Source organism: Dendrobates tinctorius, unplaced genomic scaffold, assembly GCF_039654945.1.
Source record: "Dendrobates tinctorius isolate UK_male_01 unplaced genomic scaffold, ASM3965494v1 ptg000083l, whole genome shotgun sequence".
Classification (NCBI taxonomy): domain Eukaryota; kingdom Metazoa; phylum Chordata; class Amphibia; order Anura; family Dendrobatidae; genus Dendrobates; species Dendrobates tinctorius.
This window is the reverse complement of record NW_027361751.1, coordinates 25,734,899-25,761,066: the sequence shown is the minus strand read 5'-3', so window position 1 is coordinate 25,761,066 and position 26,168 is coordinate 25,734,899. Positions and strand designations below refer to the sequence as shown.

General features: G+C 46.0%; 1 protein-coding gene across 2 annotated transcripts in view; it reads right to left on the bottom strand.

The window, feature by feature from the left end:
- Positions 1–5,524: 5,524 nt before the first annotated feature.
- The window catches only part of SREK1IP1 (SREK1 interacting protein 1), a 90,627-nt gene continuing 69,983 nt past the window's right edge, over positions 5,525–26,168 (bottom strand). Inside the window, exons 4-5 of one of the 2 annotated variants that reach the window (XM_073584249.1) lie at positions 11,534–11,603; positions 5,525–5,908 (exon numbers count right to left, since the gene is read on the bottom strand). In XM_073584249.1, the coding sequence (XP_073440350.1) occupies positions 5,725–5,908; positions 11,534–11,603 (254 nt within the window). In that variant the 3' untranslated portion in view covers positions 5,525–5,724. The remainder of the gene's footprint in view (positions 5,909–11,533; positions 11,604–26,168) is intronic. The other variant, XM_073584250.1, reaches the window with a different exon arrangement.

The following is a 26,168-nucleotide window of genomic DNA, read 5'->3' as shown; positions in this document are numbered from 1 at the left end:
TTAGCAAAGAGGACAGTTTGTTCATATAGAGGGGTAGACCTTAACCCATTATTTACCAAGCTTCGGTCTGGTAGATAAATTACATATAAAATTGGTTCAGTCATGTGTCTTTGGGGAGATCCACGGGAATAGGTACAGTAGCTTGTGAAAGTATTCACGCCCTTGGCTTTTTTTTTTTTTTTTGCTACCTCACAACCTGGAATTTTTTTTTTTGGAGGGTTTGCACCAATTCATGTAAAGTACATGCCTACAACTGTGACGCAAACAAATAGGACAAAATAACTGAAAACTTTAGTGTGCATAACTTCACCCCCCTAAAGTCAGTACTTTGTAGAGCCTCCTTTTGCAGCAATTATAGCAAGTCGCTTTAGATAAGTCTCTATGAGCTTTCCACGTCTTGCCACTGGGATTTTTGCCCCTTTCTCAAGGCAAAAACTCCTTCAGCTCCTCCAAGTTAGGGCTCTTTCACACATCCTGATATTTCTGGAGATATCAGTGTCCGTGTGTTTTAATATTTGTGTCATATGTGTGCTGCATCAGTACCACACTTACCAGCACCTGGGAATCAGCGGTACTGTTCGTGCTGTTCCCCAGTGTTGGGTGCTGAAGATGATCAGCGCTAGCAAGGGACAATGTTGAGAGTTGTATTCTACTGTTAACAGTGAGAGCAGGTAGCGGCTGATGGAAGAATTCAGCCACCGCCTGCACTACAAATAAATTAAAAAAAAAAGTGGGTCTCCCCTGTATTTTTGATAATCAGCCAGGCTAACAGATAGCTGCAGGTTGCAACCCTCAGCTGTCATCTTTAGCAAGGTTGGGTTTCAAGAATAGAGGGGCCCCCATGCCATATTTTTTGATTATTTGAATAAATAAAAACGGTGTGGGGTCCCCCCCCATTTTTGACAATTAGCCAAGCTAAAGCAGACAGCTGGGGGCTGGTATTCTCAAGCTGGTAAGGGGCCATGGATATTGGCTCCCTCCCAGCCTAAAAGTGGGAGCCTGCAGCCTCCCAGAAAAGGCGCACCGACTTTTTATCACGGTGCGGAGGTCACCACAGTTCAGCCCAGCTGGGAACGCAGCCTCAGTGACCTACGGTAACCTCAATGATGTCACCACTGGTCACTAATGAAGCGCTCGCAGCAGCTCATTCCTCAGTAGTTCTCAGCCTACACAGTCGCATCTTGGCACCGTCCTGTTTGATACTCCCATTAGTTGGTGCCTGCTCTAGCTGTTATCAGTTGAATACAGCTCTCAACATTGTTCACTGCTAGCGCTGATTGCAGCGCGAGCAGGGGACAGGGATGTGAGCTGTCTTCAGCACCCGGCTCCGTTGGAACATCACGAACAGTACTGCTGATTCCCAAGCGCCGTTTTACAGCCAGTGCTGCTGTTAAAGTCGGACATGTCAGCATGTTTTGCCCATGGACACACAGTCTGTGGAAACACATGGACATGTGTACAGAACCATTCACTTAACTGGGTCTGTGTGTGTCTCTGGTATGTGTGGAAACTGTCACCCCATATACCTGACACACTGACCTGTGAAAGAGGCCTAAGATTGTTTCCTCTGGTGAAGAGCAATCTTAAAGTCTGCCAACAGATTCCAAATTGGTTTAAGATCTGGGCTTTGACTAGGCCACTTGAGAACATTCACACATTTCTCCTTAAATCACTTGAGTGTTTCTTTAGCAGTATATCGTTTTGTTGGAAGTTGAACCTCCATCCCAGTCTCACATCACTGACAAACTGAAAGGTTTTGCTCAAGAATATCCCCGTATTTCGCACCATCCATTTTCCCTCCATAAAGAGCATTTTTCCTGCCCCTGCTGCAGAAAAACATCCCCACAGCATGATAATGCCACCATCATGTTTCACTGTGCGGATGGTGTTTTTCGGGTGATGAGTGGTGTTTGTTTGGCGCCAGACATGGCATTTACCTTAGTCGTCAAAATGACGGTATTATTTTTCTCTGACCACAGAACCTTCCACCATTCATTTGGAGAGTCTCCCACGTCTTTCGGCAAACTTAAAATTGGATATCACCTTACCTAAGCACATTTGCGCATCCCTAGTGGTAATGTAACAAAATTGCTTTTTACCTAAGGGGGTGAATACTTTTCAAAGCCACTGTGGGTATGAGTTTGAATTTTGAAGTCTTGTGACCTCAGGCAGACAGCCTTGAAAAAGCGTTACTTGAAAAGATAAAGGCCCTGAATGCATTTTTCTTTCAGCCACTCTCCTTTTTTGTCTTGTGGTATTAGTTGCTGTTCTTGGTGCCAAATTCAGCAAAATGGTGCATTCGATTCATGAATTTGACAAAAAAATCAAAAAGGGCTTTTTTCCCTGTCTTGAACTGTTTTTTTTTTTCTTTTTGCATGTTGGTATCAAAAGACTTAAAAATTTGAACCAAAATGGGTATGCAAAAATACACCGAGGTGAGGGCGAGACTGCTGGAGTGAAATTGTGACAAATTGTGTTTAAAAAAAAAAAAAAAAAAAGTTGCAATTGATGAATTAGGTGAAAACATTTGGAGTCGCTAAACTTTCTTAAACATATGCAATTATACATATCATTGCTGGTTATAGTTAAATTGGTGACAAAATGCACAATTGGTGGAGAAAGGTTGAACTTGATGGACCAAGGTCTTTTTTCATCCTGTGTAACTACGTAACTCTGCCTACAAAGAGAAAAAAAGCCCCCAAACCAGGTGAACAAATAAAATAGACTTAAAGGGGTATTCCAATCTCCAAGATCATTTCCCAACACGTAGTAGGTGTAATAATATTAGAAAATACCTCCAATTAGAAATGTACCGTATTCTTCGAACTATAAAATGCACCCCAAATTTTGGGGTGGAAAATAGGAAAAAAAAAAGATTTTCTAACATGGATGTCCATCTTATAGTCCGATTTTAAGCTATCTTAGGCTTGTTTCACATTTGCGTCTTTGTGCGCAGAGCATCGTGCACAAGTAAAAACGCATGCAAAAACGCACATGCGTTTTTGCATGCGTTTGCGTTTTTATGCGCATGTGTTCTCTAGGTGTCACATTTCATAGGAGGAAAATCCTTAAAATCCTTTAAACAGACTCCACCAAACAATGTTTCTTTGTGTAGGGGGTGGTTTAAACCAGTGTTTACTCTTAAAACGCATGCATACGCAAACACAGGCATACGTATGTCCATGTGCACGCCTACGTTCACATAGACTGTAATGCATTGTTTTGACGCATTCCGTGCGCAAGCATGCGCATGAATTTTTTTGACGACTTTGGGCGGACCCAAAAACGCAACATGTTGCGTCCGGGGCGCCTAGACGCATACCTGGAAAAAACGCATGCGCACGAAAATGCAGACCAACGCATGCAAACACAAGACCATGCGAACGCCATGTTAAACATAGGTACGTATGACGCATGCGCACAAAAATGTTAGTGTGAAACCAGTCTTACCTGGGGGCCGTCGGCAGTGGAGTTATGTAGCAAATGACATGGTCCCTTCCTCAGGAGACCAGCGGCGACAGAAGTTGGGAGATGCTGTAGGTTCTTGCTGGGAGGAGGGAGTATGCCAGCGGTGTGATGCTGTGGACCCAGTGTCGATGGTGAGGCAGAGCATAGTGTGTTACATGGTTCAGGGTGCCTTCCTAAGGAAGCCAGTGGTGGCAGAATTGTGGCGATGCTGTGGCCAGGTGTTAGCGGTGAGCAGAATGGAGTGCATTGGTTTCCCGATGGCCGTTTTCCTGAAGCCAGAGGCAGCGCATGTGCAGATTGGGATTTCGGCCCACCAAGATCTCAATCTGCTTCGGTGGCCATTTGCTTGAAGCCCACAGCCTCAGGAAAATGTCTGCCTCCGGCGGACCCACAGCTTTGCGACTATGGCCGGCAGGAAACCAGTGATGCACTCCACTCTGCTCACCTCTGACAATGGGCCGGCAGCATCGCCACACTTCTGCTGCCACCAGCTTCCTGAGGAAGGGACCCTGTTCCACCACCGCCGCAACCCCCCATTAAGACTACATTCGGACTATAAGACGCCCCTCCCCATTTTCCTCCCAAATTTGGGGTAAAAAAAAGTAAAGTATAGTTTTTCTGATTCGCTATGCTACTTACCCCATGTGCAGGCATTGCAGGACCTTAGGTATCCATGGTTACGACCACTAACAGTCACAATATGAGTGGTCGTAACCATGGATACCTAAGAAGAACTATAGTACATTTCTAATTGGAGGTATTTGCTAATATTATTACACCTACTACATATTGGGAAAGGATCTTGGAGATGGGAATACATGTTTACATAAAGGAACAAATAGAATAGATTGAGCACAAGCAAGAAAAAAAGGCGTAAAAGTAGACAAAAAAAAAAAAAAAAAATAGGAGCAAATGCAGTGATGAATCGGAATCAAAAAGTCTGATAAGGATTACAACCTATTTTGGTAATGAAGAGATCTGGATAGGGACAGAAGCGCACACGATAGAGCAGTACCGTAAATCAGGGAGGGGGTAATAGCTGTGGACGTGCTTACACGGAATTTGCTGCTGCCGCCCTGTGGCTGGAGGAAATCAATCTTCCATGGGTGAATTAACTGGAATAGAACTTGGCACATTAGGTGGGCTGCGGTGAAGACGGAGTCTTGGAGATTAAACAAAGTTTTCTTATTGTAACCAATGTTTTTTGGCGCGTTTCTCAAGGTATAAAAACAAAGTGTCTTCTGTGTTTCTCTCGATCACACTCGTGGAGACTTGTTTTATATCCAAGTATCACATGAAAACAGACAATGCAATGCTATGGGTCTTTGAAAAAAAAAAAAAAAGAAACTGACACCTGAAAGTGCCTAAGTAACATATCAGACCCGGCTTCAAGGAGGATCTGATACGGTAATGTTTTACGACAGACTTGTAGGCCATTGTCATTCTCAGACTGGTATAGCAACATCTGCGCTATCCTGGCTATGTATCCGTATTCTCTGATGCAGCACCACTATATCAGGACGTACAGTGATGTCCAGATGTGAGCCGTAGTGATGAGTGAACGTGATCGGATAAGGTGTTATCTGAGCATGCTCGGGTGCTGTGTGACTTTGGTGTGCTCGAATAATATTTTTGAGTCCCCGCGGCTCCATGTCTTGCCGCTGTTCAACACATGCAGGGATTGCCTAACAAACAGGGAACCCCTGCATGTGTTGTGGCTGTCAGTCGCTGGGACTCGAACAAATATTTCGAGCACGGCAAAGACACTGTTAGCACACGAGCATGCTCAGATAACACCTTTTCCGAAAACATTCGCTCATCACTAGCGGGAAGGTGTTAAGCAATATTTTTCCTGACTACACATTCCCTTTACACGGTAGTCTTAAGGCAAAAAACAAAACAAAAAAAAAAAAAACTTGTTTACAAGTAATAATTCCGAGATAAATACTCTTTCCTATCAAAGATGCAACTGAAAAGGTCCATTACTCTGAGGCGCTACGAATGGGCTACAAGTTTCATTTATGTAGTGTAGCGGATAATAAAGAAATAAAACAGAAACAATCAAATTCATTTTATTTTTTTTTTTTTTAAACATAAAAAAATTATAGCATGAATTCTAACTGTGCTGAGGTTCGGACTGATCCCTCCAGAGTCTTTACATTTCATTCTCGGTCTGGGTTCCTTCTGGAATACACAGGATTTGCATATATTTATGGAAAGCACAGGAAGGTGCTGTAAATGCCGAGTCGAGTCAGATCAGTCATTGCTGGAGGACTCTGAACTGCTGGATGAGGAAGAGGAGGAAGAGCGACGTTCTCGCTTTCCTTTCTTTTTGCCTTTCTTGTGGTGTTTCGTTTTCTTTGACTTGCTTTTGACTTTATGACTTTTCCTCTTCTTTGATTTAGGACTGTCTTCACTCGATTCGCTTGAGGAGCGGGATCTGCAATGTATTAAATGTAAAAAAAACTGTTGAAGTCGATCCGTATGAGGAAATCAATGTATTTTTACACTGAAACTGGGTTTGTGCAACTAAAATTCCAACATCTAGAACAACAGATCAAGGGAATCCCACATTTTTATTCATCATTTGTATAAATCTTGCAACAAGTATCACTTTTTTTTTCTACTAAGGCCTCTTTCACACTTCAGTTTTTTTGCATCAGTTATAATCCGCCAAAAAGGCGGACAAGCGGATCCGTTGTAAACTGATGTGAACGGATGGCACAGGATCCGTTTTCAGACGGATCCTGAACATGAAGAAATTTAAAGGAAGAGAGAGAGAGAGAGAGAGAGAGAGAGAGAGAGAGAGAGAGAGAGAGAGAGAGAGAGAGAGAGAGAGAGAGAGAGAGAGAGAGAGAGAGAGAGAGAGAGAGAGAGAGAGAGAATTTTTTGGTCCGGCAAAGAAATTCGGGTTAAATCAGTGTCTGGAGGATCCGCCAGAGGAAAAAACGTTACAAGCTCCGTTTTGAAATTTTTGAGGATGGTGACGGACAGCAACTTTTGGCGGATCCTCACAAAAAACGGATGCAACGGACAGCAATCCGTCACAATCCGCCATTAATGCAAGTCAATGGGAAAAAAACGGATCCTCAAAAAAAATTTGAGGATCCGTTTTTTTTCAAAACCTGGCGGATTGTGACTGATTGTAAAAAACGGAAGTGTGAAAGAGGCCTAACTAAAAAAAACAAATACTATTACAGATTTTTTTTGTCCTGTTTATTTTTGGATTCCATATTTTTAAAATATGTTTTTGTCCATGATTACAGTCTTGCCATCAAGTTTTAAATGCTGGATAACCCTTTCAATGGAGTCTGGCAACACATAACTGTTCCAACGAAAAGAAAGAGGTGCTCGGTTCACCCTTGAGGTGGCCACAGAGTTCAGGGTGCTACCCATTTACTTCCATCTATGGATACGTGCACACTGTCTTTTTCAACCCAGCTGAAAAAGCGTTAAAAAATGGAAAAAATAATGAGGAAATCTGTCAACAGGATTTTGCTATCCCATCAAGAGAGCAGCATGATGTAGGGGCAGAGACCCGGATTACAGAGATGTATCACTTACTGGGCTCCTTGCTGCAGTTTAGGTAAAATCATTAACTGCTGCAGCTCTAGCAGTTCTCTAAATGATGAGCCCTGTATAACCCTGCCCACACCACTGATTGGCACTGTGCATAGACAGAAATCTTCCAGAGGTGGGCTTCTACAGAGCATATATGATATAATAGACTACATGACAACAAGTTTACTAGCTAGCGCTCTGGTGATAAGATCACGGTTTTATCAGCAAGTGATTATCAAAAGTACAATGAGCAGCCCAGTAAGTGACATTACTAGAATCAGGGTCTCTGTCTCTCCATCATGCTGCTCTCAGTTTAGATGTAAGAAATCTGGGGACAGATTCTCTTTAACCACTTAACAACGGCAGTTAAGGGTACTTATTCCTCAGCGCTGCTTTTTAACAGCACAGAGAAATAAGGTTACAGCACCCCCCCAGCTTCAGAAGTTTTCTAGGTTCTCGGCTACTGGGGGTAGCTGAGACCCTGGAGAACATGATTCAGGTTGGCTATTACCGACCGCAGTGTTGCAAACACCATTATTTACAACAGCAAAAAAAAAAATATATGATTTCCCATTTAATTTCTCTCTCCTCTGATATTAGCTAGCACATCAGAGGAGAGAGAAATGGAGTCCCCAAGCCCCCCAGTACCTCCTGCATCCCCCGGACCTGTCCACCGGCGTCTTCTACTGGGAAGAAAATGGCCGAGATTTACCGGCTGGCACCCGGGAACAATGGGAAGCTTTTCCTATTGGTTCTTTTTGATCACTGTGATGAACACTATCACAGTGATCAAAATAAAAAAAAATAGTAAATCAAACCCCTTTTATCACCCCCTTAGGTAGGTAAAAATAATAAAATAAAGAAAAATGTATTTCCATTTTTCCATTAGGATTAGGGATAGGTCTAGGGTTAGGGTTGGGGTTATAGCTAGGGTTGAGATTATGGGTGTGTTGGGGGTTAGGGTTGGAGTTAAAATTGGAGGTGGTTCCACTGTATAGGTACTGTACATCAGGGGGTCTCCAAACGCAAAATAGCGCCCACCATCGATTCCAGCCAATTTTGCATTCAAAAACTTAAATGGTGCTTCCCTCCTTTCTGAGCCCTGCCATGCGCCCAAACAGTGGCTTTCCACCACATACGGGGTATTGACGCACTCTGGAGAAATTGCACAACAAATTTTGTGGTCCATTTTCTCCTGATACTCTTATGAAAATAAAAGAAATTGGTTCCAAAGAAAATTCTTTGTGAAAAAAGTAAAATGTTCATTTTATCCTTCCAAATTGCTTTAGTTCTCGTGAAGCACTGTTAATAAACTTCTTGAATGTGGTTTTGCGTACCATGAGGGGTGCAGTTTTAGAATGGTGTCACTTTGGGGTATTTTCTGTTATATTGACCCCCCCCCCCCAAGCTCACTTAAAATGTGAGGTGGTCCCTAAAAAAATGGTTTTGAAATTTTTTTTTTTTTTTTGGGGGGGGGGGGGGGGAGAAGAAGAAAAAAAAAAAAAATAATCGCTGGTTAAATTTTAACCCTTATGGCCTAAAAAATTAGGTTTCCAAAATTGTGCTGATGTAAAGTAGACATGTGGGAAATGTTATTTACAAACTATTTTGTGTGACATCTCTCCGATTTAAGGGAACGGAAATTAAAAGTTGGAAAATTGCAAAAGTTTCAAAATTTATCAAATGTCCGTTTTTTTTCATAAATAAATTCAAAATATATTGAACAAATTTTACCACTAACATGAGGTACAATATGTCAGGAAGAAACAGTGTCAGAATCAGTGGGACACGCTGAAGTGTTCCAGAGCTGTAACCTCAAAGTGACAGTGCTCAGAATTGTAAAAATTGGCTTGGTCATTAAGTACCAAATTGGCTCTCTCACTAAGGGGTTAATTGATTCAGGCCTTGTGAAGTGGCTAAAAGAAGTGACTAGTCCATTCTTTTGGTGGCTAAAAAAACACCCGATGGGAAAACCACCGCAATAGACATCCAAAAAGACGTCAAAGATGACACTTCAGGTAGAACACTGCCAAGGTTTCACTGCAGGGTCTTCAGATTCAAAACGGATGCAGGTACCAAAGCGTCAAAAAGGTGTGTGTTTTACGGGGGTCTATCTCTGTCCTTCCCTCCTTTCTGTAAAGGCTTTGATTTCTATCAAAGAAGAGAAGGGTGGAGATAGATTGCAAACAAGTGGGTGTACTGAATAATTGGCTACACCAAGGGTGCCCCAAGCACTTGTGCTTGGTTTGAACAGTCATTCTGTGCTAACAGTCTGCCTTTAAATGCAATTTTTGTAAGATCTAATATGCAGCAAAGTGATTGGCTGAGCAGCCATTTCTGGTGTGTCATTTATAGGACTGGAAAGGACGGCGAAGAATGGGTACCATATATACTCGTGTATAAGCCGACCCCCTAATTTTGCCACAAAAAACTGGGAAAACGTATTGACTCGTGTATAATCCTAGGGTTAATGGTGGTCCAAGAAGATGCTCCATAGATAACCCCCCCTTATTCTGCTGCACAAGGGCTAATGCTGGCCCATAAGATGCTCCATAAATACCCCCCATATGCTGCTGCACAAGGGATAATGCTGCTCTATAAGATGCTCCATAAATACCCCCATAATATGCTGCTGTACGTGAGTTAATGCTGCTCCATAAGAAGCTTCATAAATACCCCCATAATATGCTGCTGCACAAGGGTTAATGCTGCCCCGTAAGATGCTTCATAAATACCCCCCATAATATGCTGCTGCACAAGGGTTAATGCTGCCCCATAAGATGCTCCATAAATACCCCCCATAATATGCTGCTGCACAAGGGTTAATGCTGCCCCATAAGATGCTCCATAAATACCCCCCATATGCTGCTGCACAAGGGTTAATGCTGCCCCATAAGATACTCCATAAAATACCTCTTATTTGCTACTGCCGCAATTTAAAAAAAAATGGCTCACCTCTCCTTCGCTGGGGGGCCAGGTGCCGATGTCCGGAGCCCCCGGCACCAGTGATATTTACCGATACCCGTTCCATCGCCGTCCACCGCTGTGTCTCCCAGGTCTCTGCAGTGACGTTCATTCATCAGAGGGCGCGCACTGACTACGTCACCGCGCCCTCTGACCCGATTGTCACAGCAGAAGAACCGGAGAGACAGCGATGGAACGGGGACAGGTGAATATTGCTCTGCTCCCGTCATACTCACCCCCTCCTGGCGCACGGTCTTCTCTGCAGCCCCGGCTTCTCCCTCAGTCAAATATGTGCATATTCATGAGTTTAATGAGCGGTACCACGTGACCGCTGAACGCAGGAAGCAGACGACCGAGGGAGAAGCAGGGAGTGAGTATGGTCTCTGACACCCCCGCTCCCCCTCCCCCCGCCCGGTATATGACTCGCGCATAGCTGAGAGGGGGACTTTCAGCCCCTAAAAAATGGGCTGAAAATCTCGGCTTATACACGAGTATATACGGCAAGTACTGAAACAGGAATTGTGGGGAAAATCGGCAACAGTGGGTCACAGGAGGCAGGAGCCGGTGGGGGAGTGGGTGCCGCGGAGCAGCGGGTCACAGAGGCAGGAGCTGTGGCTAAAGCTTGTGCCGCTGCTAAAGAGAAATTAATATTAATTTCTCTTATAGCGTGTACAGTGACAGCCGCCGGCTTCCAGCACACATCCTACTTACCTTCCTGCGCGCACTCGCTGCATTTCCATTGTTCCGGTGGCAGCAGCACTTCCTGCAGACCGATCACGTGGCCCACTCATTAAGGTAATGAATATTCACACCTGCCATGCATACAAGGACAGGGACCGGGGAGCCATGCATACAAGGACAGGGAGCCATGCATACAAGGACAGGGATCGGGGAGCCAGGCATACATGGACAGGGAGCGGGGAGCCAGGCATGCAAGGACAGGGAGCCAGGCATACAAGGACAGGGATGAGGGGACAATGCATACCTGGCTTATACTCGAGTCAATGAGTTTACCCCGTTTTTCGTGGCAAAATTAGGTGCTTCGGCTTATACACGGTATTTGTCAGAAATTTGAGCTATTTTATGAATACAATTTATTGGATGGAAAACTGCTCTTAACACCAGATGATGCACGACAACTACAGCGATCTTGTGGAGTCCAGGCCACAAAAGGATCAGAGACAAACTTACACAATATCAAGAAAAACGGCAGAATTTTCTCTCTTTGTATATCAGAAAACTGTATAAATTCATATTTCAGAAAGAACTATAAAAATAACAACTGCAATATCTACTAAACTTCAGAGATGAGCATACGCCTTTTCTCTAAATGTACCTACTTATGGTTATATGAAGAATTAAGTGACAACCACCCACCATTCACATAAGATCTACAATTCGCAGCACAATCACCCATCATGGAGCAGAAATGTTTTCTTGTGCGGTAATTTTCTATCTATGGATAAACGCTCCCCATTTGTAAAGGTTATTACTGCCAATAACTGAGCGCAGACACATCTTGTCAGCAGCTTTACATTACCTTTTCCTTGGCTTCTTGGATTTTGTTTTCTCCTTTTTCTTAAGCTTTTTCTTTCCGACTTCTACAGCATCTGTTACGATAGAGAGTGGGTGTTAAAACCGATAGATGTGATTGCTGTACATAAACAGCACAGGCATTTTAACCCCTAATGATCCCTCTAGTTGCAATATATGTTTCCTTTTTCATAGATGCATTTCAATAGCCATAACTTTTCTTTCCTGTTTGGACTTTTTTTTTTTTCACTGGATGAGTTTTCTCGTTCGCCTTATTGGGGGACACAGAGACCATGGGTGTATGCTGCTGCCACTAGGAGGCTGACACTATGCACAAAAAAGGTTAGCTCCTCCTCCGCAGTGTACACCCCACCGACCGGCAGGGAATTCCTCAGTTTAGCTTAGTGTCAGTAGGAGGTGGACACGGGTCTTTCATTAGACCCATATCTACCTCGTCGTGCGTCGTTCCTTTACAGGTTCTACGGAGGGATACAGAGTGAAAAGTCACATCTGTACTCCCACATGGAGTCTGCGAGTACGGCGTGTACTGCCACCCCGTATCCTTGCAGTTCTCCGCGGCAGGACCAGCCAGACGGACGCCGACACCAAGACGTGCCAGCGACTCCAGGGGTCCTTGTCGCCAGTCTCCCTCCCACTCGCCTACCAGAGCCTGTCGGTTGGATGAGACGCAGGAGTTCTTCAGTCCCAGGTAACGGATCGGGGATGGGTGAGTATGGATTTTTTATTTTTATTTACCTGGCTGCCCATTCCCGACGGACAGGGGGTGCGCCTCTTCAATGGCACAGGGAGCGGGCGCTGCGGTCGCTCGCAGTCGCCCTACGCCCATAGGCACACCATGCTCCATATTGCTGGCCCCCGCGTTCCCCCCTTCCCTCCCCCCTTTCTGGGGACAGGGAGTACAGGGCCTCTTCCTCTCCTTCCCTTGGACGCGGCTTCCGGCGGCGGCGGCGTCCTTTTTCCGACCTCCGCGCCGGCCCCCTGCTGACAGGCGGCCGCCGCAACTAATTTAGGCCCCGGCTTTAGTTCGGGCCTACCGCAGCGTCGCGGCCACGCCCCCGCCCCCGCCCCTTTCTTCTAAGCGGGCTTCTCTCCCGCTCTTCCCAGGCCCTCCCACCACCTGTCCTTCACCTGCCCAGCCTGCTATTGGCCAGAGGGCAGAGAGTTTTAACCCTGTGGTGTGCTCCGCCCTCCCTCCTCTCCTGGACGCGCGCTCTTTCTCAGGCAGGCGCCATTTTCCCAGCCTGTCAGCCGGACACAGGAGGTTTCGTTCACAGCTCGTCACCGGATATCACCATCTGCCAGCTGGTTTTTCGCTCAGGTGGTCTGTCGGCCGGATTTCGCTCTGACCCGCATCCACTGACAGGTCGCAGAGCATCGCTTCTGGGGACACCGGACCGTGAGTAGCTCTGCACTGCAGACTGACCCTTCTCCGCCCTCTGTCCCCCAACCTTCCGGCACTACCTCAGCTTTTCACTATGTCTAACTTCAGCCTGACGCCGTCCAGGGGCCATCTACTGCCCCAGGTGAGGGTGAACCCCCCACGCCTGGCTGGGCCTCCTCTCTATCTCAATCAGTGGCAGACCTCACCAAGGTGTCTCAGTCTCTGGTGACCGTTCTGGATACGTTGCCCCTGGACTCTTCAGCAGGGCCAAGCAGGTCCCAAGTTATTCCATCTGAGTCAGCCAGCGTTAGTCGCAAAAGACCCAGCCGGAATCCTCTCCTCGCCCCATCTCACCGCATAGCCCTTCTCAGCAGCCTCCCACTCGGGCCTCCTCTCCCGAGTCAGGTGAAGCGCTTTCGGACAGGTGATCTGAGGGGATTTTAGAGCTGGATTCAGACCAGGATGCAAACATGAAGTTCACAGTGCAGAACCTCATTGCAGCGATCCATCATACCTTCGATATTGCTGACTCCCCTGCGAAATCCTCAGATCAGGAGGTTTCGTTCAGACGGGCAGAAACTCCCTCCAGGGTATTTCCTTTCCATTCCGAGTTTGGAAAGATTTTTACCAGGGAAAGAGAGGATCCGACCAGACGCTTTCAAAGAGGAAAGCGTCTCGGCGTACTCTATCCATTCGCTAAGGAGCTCACGGACAACTGGTCTGCTTCTCCCTCGGTGGAGCCGCCCGTGTCCAGGCTTTACAATAATACGGTTCTCCCGCTTTCAGGTGTGGCGTCCCTAAAGGATTCTAATGACAGGATTATAGAATCCCTGGCGAAGTCTGCCTTCGAAGCGGCTTCAGCGGCGGTATGTCCAAGCTTGGCTTCTTCCTGGGCAGCAAAGGCCATAGCCACGTGGGCAGACTACCTTCGTCAGGGCATCTTGGATAAAGCGCAACCGGAACGTTTGCCCGATCTCGCCAATCAGATCTTCCATGCGGGGGTCTATCTTCTTTCCGCTTCCTTGGATGCCGCATCCTGCGCAGTTCAGGCGTCAAGCAACGTAGTTGCAATTCGACGTACAATTTGGCTAAAGGCCTGGCAAGCGGACTTGTCTTCTAAAAAGTCCCTCACTAACCTGCCTTTTCAGGGGGGTGCGCCTCTTTGGGTCCCAATCGGACCAGATTATTAAGGACGCCTCTGGAGGCACGAGTTCACTCCTCCCTCAGTCCAAGCCTCGCAGTCCTCCACTAAGGCGTCAGTTTCGACCCTTTCGGGCTTTCCGCCGTTTCAATACGGCAGACAACTCCAGCCAACAGAGACCGCAGGCTCGCCAGGATAGAAAGTTTCCTTCAGACCCACTCCTTCCTGGTGATCCCACTCTTCCCAGGGCAGACCGTCCAGATCTAGATCTGGACGGTCTACTTCAGCATGACTATCGTCGGGCACTCGAGGGGTCCTTCCAATTGGGAGATCGGCTTCCTTCAGGGACGTTTGGCTGGCCTCCATAGAGGAAGCTTGGGTCAGGGAGGTCGTATCCTCAGGATACAAGATAGAGTTCGTCTCTCTTCCACGGGATCGTTTCTTCGAATCCCAGCCTCCAAAAGATCCAGCCTTGATCTCGGGGTTCTCTACGGCTATCGCCTCTCTCCTCAGCTCCGGGGTGATTGTGCCCTTTCCCGAATCGGAGTGCTTCACAAGGTTCTATTCGAACCTGTTTGTAGTGCCGAAAAAAAAAAAAAAACACGGCGCAGCTCGACCCATCTTGGTTCTCAAGCCGCTCAACAAGAGGGTCCGCCTTCGCCACTTCCGCATGGAGTCGCTTCGCTCGGTCATCGCTTCCATGGAGGAGCAGGAATTCATGTGCTCAATAGACATCCAAGATGCCTATTTACATGTTCCAATCTTCTCCGGACATCAGAAGTTACTGCGTCTCACGATTCGGCAGCACCACTACCAGTTCGTCGCACTGCCCTTCGGTCTTGCCACCGCTCCCAGAGTCTTCACTAAGATCATGGCTGCGTTGTTGGCTTCATTGAAGGTCAGAGGTCTCGTTCTTTTCCCGTACCTCGACGATATTCTGATCAAAGCTCCCTCATTTCAACAGGCTCACCAAAGTTTGTCAATCGTCCTGGACACTCTTTCCAATTTCGGGTGGATCATCAACAGGAAAAAGTCCTCTCTGATTCCTACCCAACCTCTGGTCTTTCTAGGCGGCCTACGGTTCGACACTCGTCGGTCAAGGGTCTTTCTCCCACAAGAGAAGATTCTCTCCCTGCAGCAGGGAGTACGATCGCTGCAGATCACACGACTCCCGTCCCTCCGTAAAGCCATGAGGGTCCTGGGAAAGATGGTGGCGGCGATAGAGGCAGTTCCCTTTGTCCAATTTCACGCCAGACCTCTCCTACAGGCCATTTTGTCGAGGTGGAACAGATCGCCTCTGTCCCTGGATTGCCCTGTTCATCTTTCATACCGGATCAAGCGGTCCCTCAACTGGTGGTTGACGTCGCCTCTCATTCTATCGGGTCGTTCCTTTCTTCCCATTCACTGGCAGATAGTAACAGCAGATGCCAGTCTCCTCGGCTGGGGGGCAGTGTTCCGCAACCACACGGTTCAGGGCCGATGGTCGGATCGGGATTCAGCTCTGCCGATCAACGTCCTAGAGATTCGAGCGATCCATCTGGCTCTCGTTCACTGGGAGAAACTCCTCAAGGGACTGCCTGTCCGGATTCAGACAGACAATGCCACAGCGGTGGCGTATGTCAACCGCCAAGGGGGGACACAGAGTGTCTCAGCTCTGGCGGAGGTGTCCAAGATTCTTCTTTGGGCGGAGATCTCCGTTCCGACAATCTCCGCGGTACACATTCCCGGCGTAGACAACTGGGCCGCCGATTTTCTCAGCCGGGAGGGCCTCGCGGCGGGGGAGTGGTCCCTACATCCGGAGGTGTTTCTTCTACTCTTCCGTCGGTGGGGCACCCCGGACGTAGACCTCCTGGCATCTCGCCTCAACAGGAAAGTCCCACAGTTTGTTTCCAGGTCTCGAGACACTCTGGCAGTGGGCGCCGACACTCTGGCCGTTCCTTGGTCGCAGTTCGAACTCCCCTACCTGTTCCCTCCCCTGCCTCTTCTGCCCAAGCTGTTGAAGAAGATCAAGGCAGAAGGAATTCCAGTCATTCTCCTTGCCCCGAATTGGCCCAGAAGGTCTTGGTTCGCGAACATTGTCAACCTTCTCGCGGACGCCCCCTGGAAGCTTCCAGACAGAACAGATCTGCTGCCTCAAGGTCCGATTTGCCACCCCAATTCTCGGCCGCTCATTTTAACGGCGTTGCTGTTGAGACCGAGGTTTTGAAACAAGCAGGATTTTCCAACCAAGTAATTCAGGCCATGATCCGAGCCAGAAAGCCATCTTCTTCCAAGATCTACTACCGTACTTGGAAGGCTTATTTCACTTGGTGTAAGTCCTATGGCTTTGCGCCCATGTCTTTTTCGCTCCCTTCAATCCTAGCGTTTCTTCAGGCAGGACTGGATGCGGGGCTTGCCCTCAGTTCCTTGAAAGGTCAGGTTTCGGCACTGTCCATTTTGTTTCAAAAGACGTTGGCTTCCTGTCCTCAGGTCAAGACCTTTCTTCAGGGCGTGGCTCACACGGTTCCGCCGTACCGGGCGCCCGTGGATCCATGGGACCTTAATCTGGTTCTAGGGGTTCTGCAAGGTCCTCCCTTTGAACCTATCAGAGATATTTCCCTTTCTCTCCTTTCTTGGAAGGTAGCCTTTCTGGTGGCCATCACTTCCGTCCGGCGCATGTCGGAATTGGCAGCTCTTTCTTGCCAATCTCCCTTCCTGGTACTTCACCATGATAAGGTGGTTCTACAGCCTCCGCCCTCTTTCCATCCGAAGGTGGTGTCTTCGTTTCACCTCAAGGAGGAGATCGTTCTGCCGTCCTTCTGTCCGAGTCCCGCTCATTCCTGAGAGCGGTCCTTCAACAAGCTGGATCTGGTTAGGGCGATAAGGGTCTATCTGTCTAGGACGACTCCCTTCCGAAAGACAGTCGCTTTTCATTATTCCAGACGGGGCGCGGAAAGGTCTCCCGGCGTCAAAGGCCACTGTTGCTCGCTGGATCAAATCGGCAATTTTGGAAGCCTACCGAGTTAAGCGTCGGAGCCCCTCCGGGATCAGGGCCCACTCTACTCGGGCAGTGGGTGCCTCCTGGTTGGTACGCCACAGAGCTTCTGTGCTGCAGCTTTGCAAAGCTGCATCCTGCTCATCGGTTCACACGTTTGTGAAATGCTGCAGAGTCCACACCTACGCTTCGGCGGACGCCAGCCTAGGTAGAAGGATTCTGCAGGCGGCGGTGGTGAGTCCGCTGGCCTGATGGAAGTTTGTTTCCCACCCCAGGGACTGCTTTGGGACGTCCCATGGTCTCTGTGTCCCCCAATAAGGCGAACGAGAAAACAGGATTTTTAAGTTGCTTACCGTAAAATCTGTTTCTCGGAGCCTTCATTGGGGGACACAGCACCCTCCCAAGTTCTACAACTCCTGTCCTTATGTTTCTTGGTTATTTACAGTTGAGTTGTCTGTTCTGTTTTTCAATCTATTCTGTTGCTTCTCCTACTGCTTTCTCACTAACTGAGGAATTCCCTGCCGGTCGGTGGGGTGTACACTGCGGAGGAGGAGCTAACCTTTTTTGTGCATAGTGTCAGCCTCCTAGTGGCAGCAGCATACACCCATGGTCTCTGTGTCCCCCAATGAAGGCTCCGAGAAACAGATTTTACGGTAAGCAACTTAAAAATCCTGTTTTATGTTCCAGTGACATCAGCCTCATAATTTAATGACCATCTTTTATTAAACACTAGCTGAAGAGCCCGGCGTTGCCCGGGCATAGTAACTGTGGTTAGTTATAGCAAATATAATGATTATCTAGTGCCTTGCGAAAGTATTCGGCCCCCTAGAACTTTTCAACCTTTTCCCACATATCATGCTTCAATAACAAAGATACCAAATGTAAATTTTTGGTGAAGAATCAACAGCAAGTGGGACACAATTGTGAAGTTGAACGAAATTTATTGGTTATTTTAAATTTTTGTGGAAATTCAAAAACTGAAAAGTAGGGCGTGCAATATTATTCGGCCCCTTTACTTTCAGTGCAGCAAACTCACTCCAGAAGTTCATTGTGGATCTCTGAATGATCCAATGTTGTCCTAAATGAATAATGATGATAAATATAATCGACCTGTGTGTAATCAAGTCTCTGTATAAATGCACCTGCTCTGTGATAGTCTCAGGGTTCTGTTTGAAGCACAGAGAGCATGATGAAGACCAAAGGAACACAACAGGCAGGTCCGTGATACTGTTGTGGAGAAGTTTAAAGCCGGATTTGGATACAAAATAATTTCCAAAATGTTAAATATCCCAAGGAGCACTGGGCAAGCGATCTGTTATGAGCTCATTTTCTGCTCCACCAGTTGAGAGTTCTCCTTCCGTTCTCCCTCTGGTGGCGACAGGAGGTAGTGAGGTTGGTTTAATTGGTAGTGATCTGCCAACTGATGAGGAAGATAATGATTGGATCTCTGGAGTATCAGACTGGATATAAGACAGCCGACGCCCTATCCTGTTGCTGGTGATTCAGTCTGCTTCTCAGGTCTTGGACTCAGCTCTGTTCCAGTCTTCTCAAGTTAAGTTTGTTTTTGCTAATGTTCACACTTGCTCCTGTTGGTCAATTCAGTTTTTTGTGCAGTCCACCAGCCCTGCTGGGCTGTGCTGAATTTCCACTCTTATTTATCTGTATTTGCCAATTTGCCTTTTTTTTTTTTGTCCCTTATTAGATTGGCCTCTTTTTGCTCTGTCTCAGAATATTTCAGAGTGCTGATATAGTGGGAGAAGTCTAGTGACTTCAGGGTTAATTTTGCTATCAGTTGTGTTGGACATTATTTTTGGTAGGGTTTTTGGCAGATTGCAGACAGTGGCTTTCCTTTCCTGTCCTTTCTAGTTAGTCGGGCCCCATCGTTTGCTCAGCCTATTTTCCTGCCTTTGTGTGTGTTTTCATCTTGTTTCACCGTCAATACATGTGGGGGGGGGGCTGTCTTTCCTTTGGGGTCTGCTCTGGGGCAGTTAGTTTTCCTCTTTCTCTGCTTTAGGCTTATGTAGCTCTCCGGTTGTGACGAGGCGTCTAGGACCAACGTAGGAACGCTCCACGACTGCTGCTAGTTGTTGTGGTTAGAATCAGGGATCTGCAGTCTGCATAGTTACCAACTTCTCTGGTTTTCTGAGACTTAGCTGCTTGTGTTGCTTTTTTCTCCTCGGTGACCCATTCATAACAGCGATCATATTGAAATGGAAGGAGTATCATTCCACTGCAAATCTAACAAGACCCCGCCATCACTCTAAACTTTCATCTCAAACAAGGAGAAAACTGATCAGAGATGCAGCCAAGAGGCCCATGATCACTCTGGATGAACTGCAGAGATCTACAGCTGAGGTGGGACAGTCTGTCCATAGGACAACAATCAGTCGTACACTGCACAAGTCTGGCCTACATGGAAGAGTGGCAAGAAGAAAGCCATTTCTCAAAGATATCCATAAAAAGTGTCCTTTAAAGTTTGTAACAAGCCACCTTGGGGACACACCAAACATGTGGAAGAAGGTGCTCTGGTCAGATGAAACCAAAATCAAGCTTTTTGGCAACAATGCCAAATGATATGTTTGGCCTAAAGGCAACACAGCTCATCACCCTGAACACACCATCCCCACTGTCAAACATGGTGGTGGCAGCATCATGGTTTGGGCCTGCTTTTCTTCAGCAGGGATAGGGAAGATGGTTAAAACTGATTGGAAGATAGTTGGAGCCAAATACAGGTCCATTCTTGAAGAAAACCTGCAAAAGACCCGAGACTGGGATGGACATTTGTCTTCCAACAAGACAATGATCATAAACATAAAGCAAAATCTACAATGGAATGATTCACAATTAAATGAATCCAGGTGTTAGAATGGCCAAGTCAAAGTCCAGACCAGAATCCAATCGCGTATCTGTGGAAAGAGCTGAAAACTGCTGGTCACAAACGATCTCCATCAAACCTGAGCTCGAGCTGTTTGCCAAGGAAGAATGGGCAAGGATTTCAGTCTCTCGATGAACAAAACCAATAGAGACATACCCCAAGCGTCTTGCAGCTGTAATCGCAGCAAAATGTGGTGCAACAAACTATTAAGTTAAAGGGGCTTAATAATATTGCACACCCTACTTTTCAGTTTTTGAATTTCCACAAAAATTTAAAATAACCAATAAATTTCGTTCACAATTGTGTCCCACTTGTTGATTCTTCACCAAAAATTTAAATTTGGTATCTTTAAGTCTGAAGCATGATATGTGGGAAAAGGTTGAAAAGTTCCAAGGGGCCGAATACTTTTGCAAGGCACTGTATATTGTGTATATAATCTGAATGAGTGTGTGTGTGTGTGTGTGTGTGTGTGTGTGTGTGTGTGTGTATATATGTGTGTGTGTATCACCAAGCAATCATGAAGCATCTTTCTTTTCACCAGAGCTGTTTAAAAGAAGCTGTGCTGTTATTGGTTGCTATGAGCAACAGTTTTCCGAGCAACAGTTTTCCCGCTCCACGACAACACCTCAGCAGACACTGACCGGGTGGGAGAAATTTAGCATCCCCAGAAACATAAGCTCCCCGCCATTGTCTGCCCCCCAGAAAGGAGCAGAGAGCACATGACAGAAATGAATCCCCCCTCCATGCCCATATACCCATCACACATCCTCCATCCCATAGGCACATCTTCCCTCTTAAAGGGATCTCCAGTATGGAAGTTACAGCAAATCCCTCAGCGCTCTGATTCTGACCCCAGACTTCTATTAATGGGATCCCCGGTATGGAAGTCAGGGCAATTGCCTTCAAATGCTCTGGTACTGATCCCAGGCCTCTCTTAAAGGGATCTCCAGTATGGAAGTTAGGACCGTTCCACTCAGCACTCTGGTTCTGACCCCAGGATGATGTGGGATATTAGGGTTAGTAGTCCGGTGGCTCTGGCTGACGGAATGATGTGGGACATTAGGGGTAGTAGTCCGGTGGCTATGGCTGACGTAATGATGTGGGATATTAGGGGTACTAGTTCGGTGGCTCTGGCTGACGGGATAATGTGGGACATTAGGGGTGCATAGCACCGCCCACTCCGCATAGCCATACTATTGACAAAGTACTGCAGTGCGCAGGCGCCAAGAAACATCAGAAAGGCTCAGCGCCTGCGCACTGCAGGAATCTGCTCTGCCCTCAACAGGGCAGATAAGTATGCCTGCGAAGGAGTATGATATCGGGGAGCCATGAAGCAAGCAGGAGGGTGGCGTCGCAAGAAGATGGAAGGCGCCAGACATTTGACGCCCATCAGACCAGATCGCCACTCCCCCCAGGTGAGTATAATAAAACTTATTTTTCTTATCTTTCAGGTCAGATCGGGAGCTTGTCTACAGCATTATAGAATGCTGTAGATAAGCCCTGAAGGGCTGTAGCTGAATCTTATAGCGGCCAAAACAGCTGACAGGTTCCCTTTAAATACAACATAAAAAAAAAATTTTAAGAAATAAACATATTTGGAACTGCTGTATCAAAATAATTTAACTTTTAACGGTAAATGACAAATCAAGTGAAAATCAAAATATCGCACCTAAACAAAAAAAAGTGGATAAAATACTGCATGTACCACAAAATGGTATCAAAACTGTGAGCTTTCCACGAAAAAAAAAAAAAACCAAGACCTTAAGCAACGCAAATGATAGAAAAAAAAGACTTAGAAGAAGGGGAGGAAAAAACAAAAGTGCAAAAGCAAAAATTGTCTGACGTGGGAAGAGGTTAAGAGCACTAATGAAACCCCTTATTTGACCCCAACTGCCCTGCTGACATTGTCACTACCTCTCCTCCTGCCTTGATTGACATGGATGACTTCTCCTAGGTCATTCGCACTGCATGATTAACTCCTGCACTTGTGCAGTAAGGCCTGTTTCACACATCAGTTTTTTCATATCAGTCAAAATCTGCCAAAAAGTGAAAATGGCGGATCCGCTTTTCTTGTGGCAGATCCGCCATTTTTTCCCATTGATACATTACTGGCGGATTTTGGCGGATGGTCATCCGTTACGTCCACTATTCGGCGGATCCGCCAGATTCCTGGCGGATTCTGACTGAGTTGAACGGACCTTGCAACGTTTTTTGGTGCCGTCAAAACAGCGGACGACTGCGGATCCGCCATCGTCCGCCATGCGGTAGAATGGGCGCCTATGGTCGGCAGATCCACCGGGATCCGAGATTTTGCGGAATCCGCCGGCAGAATCCACTAAATCGCACTAAGCATGCTCAGAAAAAAAGATACTTTTCCAGACAGTCCAAAAACTATATAAGGTGGGCTAATTAATCATTGGGCCCAGACATCCGGCACCAGCCAGACTGATAAAGAAGAAGAAGGAGACAGAGCCAGAGCCAGCCAGCTATAAAACCTGCCTGCCCAGCTGCAAGACCTCCACCTGCAAGACCCCTGGAGCAAGAGGCCTGCCAGCACCTGCCCAGCACCAAGACAGGACAGAGAGGCCTGCTAGCAAAGCCACCAAAGCCTGCAATTGTGTGAGTATTAAACTATTTGTGTGGGGCATGTCTGTGGCTTGTCTGTCTGTGTGTGTGTGGCATGCGTGTTTGTGTGTGTGGTCTGCCTTCCTGCATGTATTTTCATGGCTTCCCAGTGTTGCGTGTGTGTGTGTGTATTTTTATTATGCTTTTTTTTTTTCATACTTTAATTGTTTTTCTGTTGCATGTGTACTGAATTTTATTTTCATAGTACTGGGATTTTATTTCAATATTTGCAATTGTGCTAAACTATTTGTGTGGGTCATGTCTGTGTGTGGCTTGTCTGCCTGTGTGTGTTTGTGGCTTATCTGCCTGTGTGTGTGTGGCTTGTCTGTGTGTGTGGTCTGCCTTCCTGCATGTATGTTCGTGGCCTCCTAGTGTTGCATGTCTGTGTGTGTGTGTGTGTATTTTTAGTAGGCTTTTTTTTTTTTCATATTTTAATAGTTTTTCTGTTGCATGTATACTGAATTTTATTTTAATATTTGCAATTGTGCTGTGATTGTGTTGTGTATTGTATGTGGTGTTTCTCTTGTATATCACTGTTTTTTTTATTTTTCATTTATTGTGTTATTTAAAATAATGATCAGACTAGCTCCTACTTGTGTAAAAAAAATTTTTTTAATAAAAACTGTTTTTAAAAACTCTGTAGTATCATTTTAAAACCAGGTAAAATTAAGTATGGTTAATATGTACAAAAAGGGTACATTCATTTTTGGTTTTTGGTATACAAGTGTGGTTATACTCTCAAGTGAGAGATTGGAATTTACACATTCAAACACTTGGGTATACCCTCGGTGAGAGATTTTCAGGGAATTAACACACATGCAAACACTAAAAGTGTGGGTATACTCAGGAATTACACACCTGCAATCACAGTGTGGTTACACTATCAGTGAGAGTTTTTCAGGGAATTAACACACATGCAAACACAAAGTGTGGGTATACTCAGAAATTACACACCCAATCAGTGTGGTTACACTCTCAGTGAGTTTTTCAGGGAATTCACACACATGCAAACACTTTGGTATACTCAGTGAGTTTCAGGGAATTACACACATTAATACCAAATGAAGATTTTTTTTTTTTAATGTTATTAAAATTCTCTTTACTTGCAGATCCTTTGAGGAAGAACCCGCCAAACCGCAGCATACCTGCCATACCGCAGCAGACCTGCATACAACCAACTTCAGTGTTCTCAGTAAGTATAAAGGCCTGAAAGCTTTTAATAGCCTTTGTATAGTAGCTTAACAAGTGTCTTTATACTTGCAGATCCATTCAGGAAGGACAAGCCAGGCCGCAGCAGAACCGCCAGTGATCTGTTGAAGGAACCGCCAGCCACACCGCAGCAGACCCGCAAGCCAGGCCGCAGGAATGTCTTCTTCTGAGAGCTCCCCCTCACATCATCAGCGAATTGAGGTAAATAATATATTTTTTTTTTATTTAAATCTTAAAATACGCGTAAACAAAAATTTATCTTTTTTTTTTTTAACCTATATGCATGTATTATGTTTTCACAGGAAGCTGAAGCGGAGGAGCTTCCAGGAGGAGACATGCAGGGTGGAGAAATGCAAGGAGGGGGCGCGCAGAGTGTAAGTTTAGCACATACAAAAACTCACATACATACATACATAAATACACCCAACACAAACATTAATCACAGCACACTCAATAACTACGCATCCATCCAACCCAATAATTTTTTTTTTTTTTTACAGTCTTCTCAATCTGGTGCCCGCACTAGAGCGACTCCCAGGACATCCCAGCGTCGTCGAGGTGCTGCCTCTGGTGGTCGGCAAACGGTAAGTAACCCTTTATTTGGGTGATTGATTAATGAACCTAATGTGTTTGAATGTAATAATTTTTTTTTGTTTATTTTTTTTCTTCACAGGTTTCACAGCGTGCTCCCCAGAGACCATTTGAAGAGGGTCTTATAATTGACGCTGACGACCTCATCCAGGCAGTGCAACCACGGGAGCCGCTGTGGAACATGGCAAACCGTTTACATGCCGACCAACCAATCACCCGACAGCTCTGGGATGAGGTGTGTTAGGAGGTCGTAGACAACTGGGAGGAGCTCGATGCGAGGGCCAGGGATTTTGTGCGCAAGTATTCTAATTTCAGTAACTTGTATTACACCATGTGAAGGGACTTCAACAAAAGAGATGCAGGCCCCGAGTGGATCGGGAGGACGCAGGAGCACCCAGTATAAAAATTACAGAGCCCTGTCTGTCCTCCGGTCGACGATGGTGAGCAGAAGGTATATATTCCACACACCATTTCTGTAGTACAAATGTTAACATGTTTAACCAATTTTTTTTTTTAGTAATGTAAAGTGAAATATCAATATCTTAATATATATTTTTTTCTCTTTTTTTTAGCACCATTTGCAGCACTCGGGAGCCTGCTTCTGAGTTGCCTCCCTCTGGAGAGATCCCTTCGGAGACCGCCACCGGTGACAACATCGAGGTATCCGACCCCTCTCTACCTTCCCTCGTCTCGTCCCTCTATCCCCTCCACCAGCACTAGTGCAGCAGGGCAGACTTCATCACATGAAGCTGCTGGCGACGACTTACAGTACCCTTTACCCCACCCCTCTGACACTGCCGCAACATCTCGAGCAACTTTTGGTTCTGGCCGGCAGCGTCTGAGGAGTCAGGAAAGGATTACCTTGTCTGACTGTTTGAGTCTGAACTCATCCGTCCAGAATGGTTTCCACACTTATGGACAACAGTTATCTTCTGGGTTGAACATGATCAATCAAAGTATCATGGAACTCAAAAGATACATGGAACGGATGAATTCAGACTCAAACCAGACGCCGAGACATATTTTTTTTTTTTCAATCAGTTGTCCAGCAAATGGAAGGTTTAAGTACTCACCAGCAGATGCGTGTGATGCAAGCCTGTCACAATACACTAGTGGAGGTACTCTCCGAAGCATCCCATCCTTCCACCACTCTCTCCTTTCTCTAGTTCCCCATTCCATTATTCCCAGTACCTTTCTTCCCCATTGCATTATACCCCAATTTCCTCACCATACCCACCACCACACACACCTTCAATGTTCCCACAAACCTCGTCTGTCCATCAACTCCCGTCCCAACCTCATGTTTTCAACCCCCCTTCCACTTCTGATCCTCACTAACTCCGTTCCCAGTCCTCCACCCCCCCTCGATGTGGTCAACCCTGTTAACCCCTCTGATAGTATCTCCACCCAACAATACCAGCATTTGTAATGTAAAAAAAATTGTTATGTATTTTCTACCAAAAAAATAAAAACAGTTTTCAAATATAAAATTCTGAAAAAAAATTTCACAAATAAACAATTTTTTTTTCAAAAGAACTTTATTGTGTAGTTTCTTTTTTTTATTTCTTGGTAAAGGTTTAAAGTACACCGGTGGTGTGGTAAAAAAAAACACAACACTTGGTAACATTTCAAAAGTACACCGGTGGTGTAAAAGGTAAAAAAAACCAACACTTGATAACATTTCACAGTACACCGTTGGTGTAAAGGTGAAAACACAACACTGTTATTACCCACAATTGGTATAAAAAAAAAAAAAAAAAAAAAATTTAAAAACAAAATTATACCATGTCATCTTGCCAGTCAAGTTTTCCCTCTGGTGTCAGAA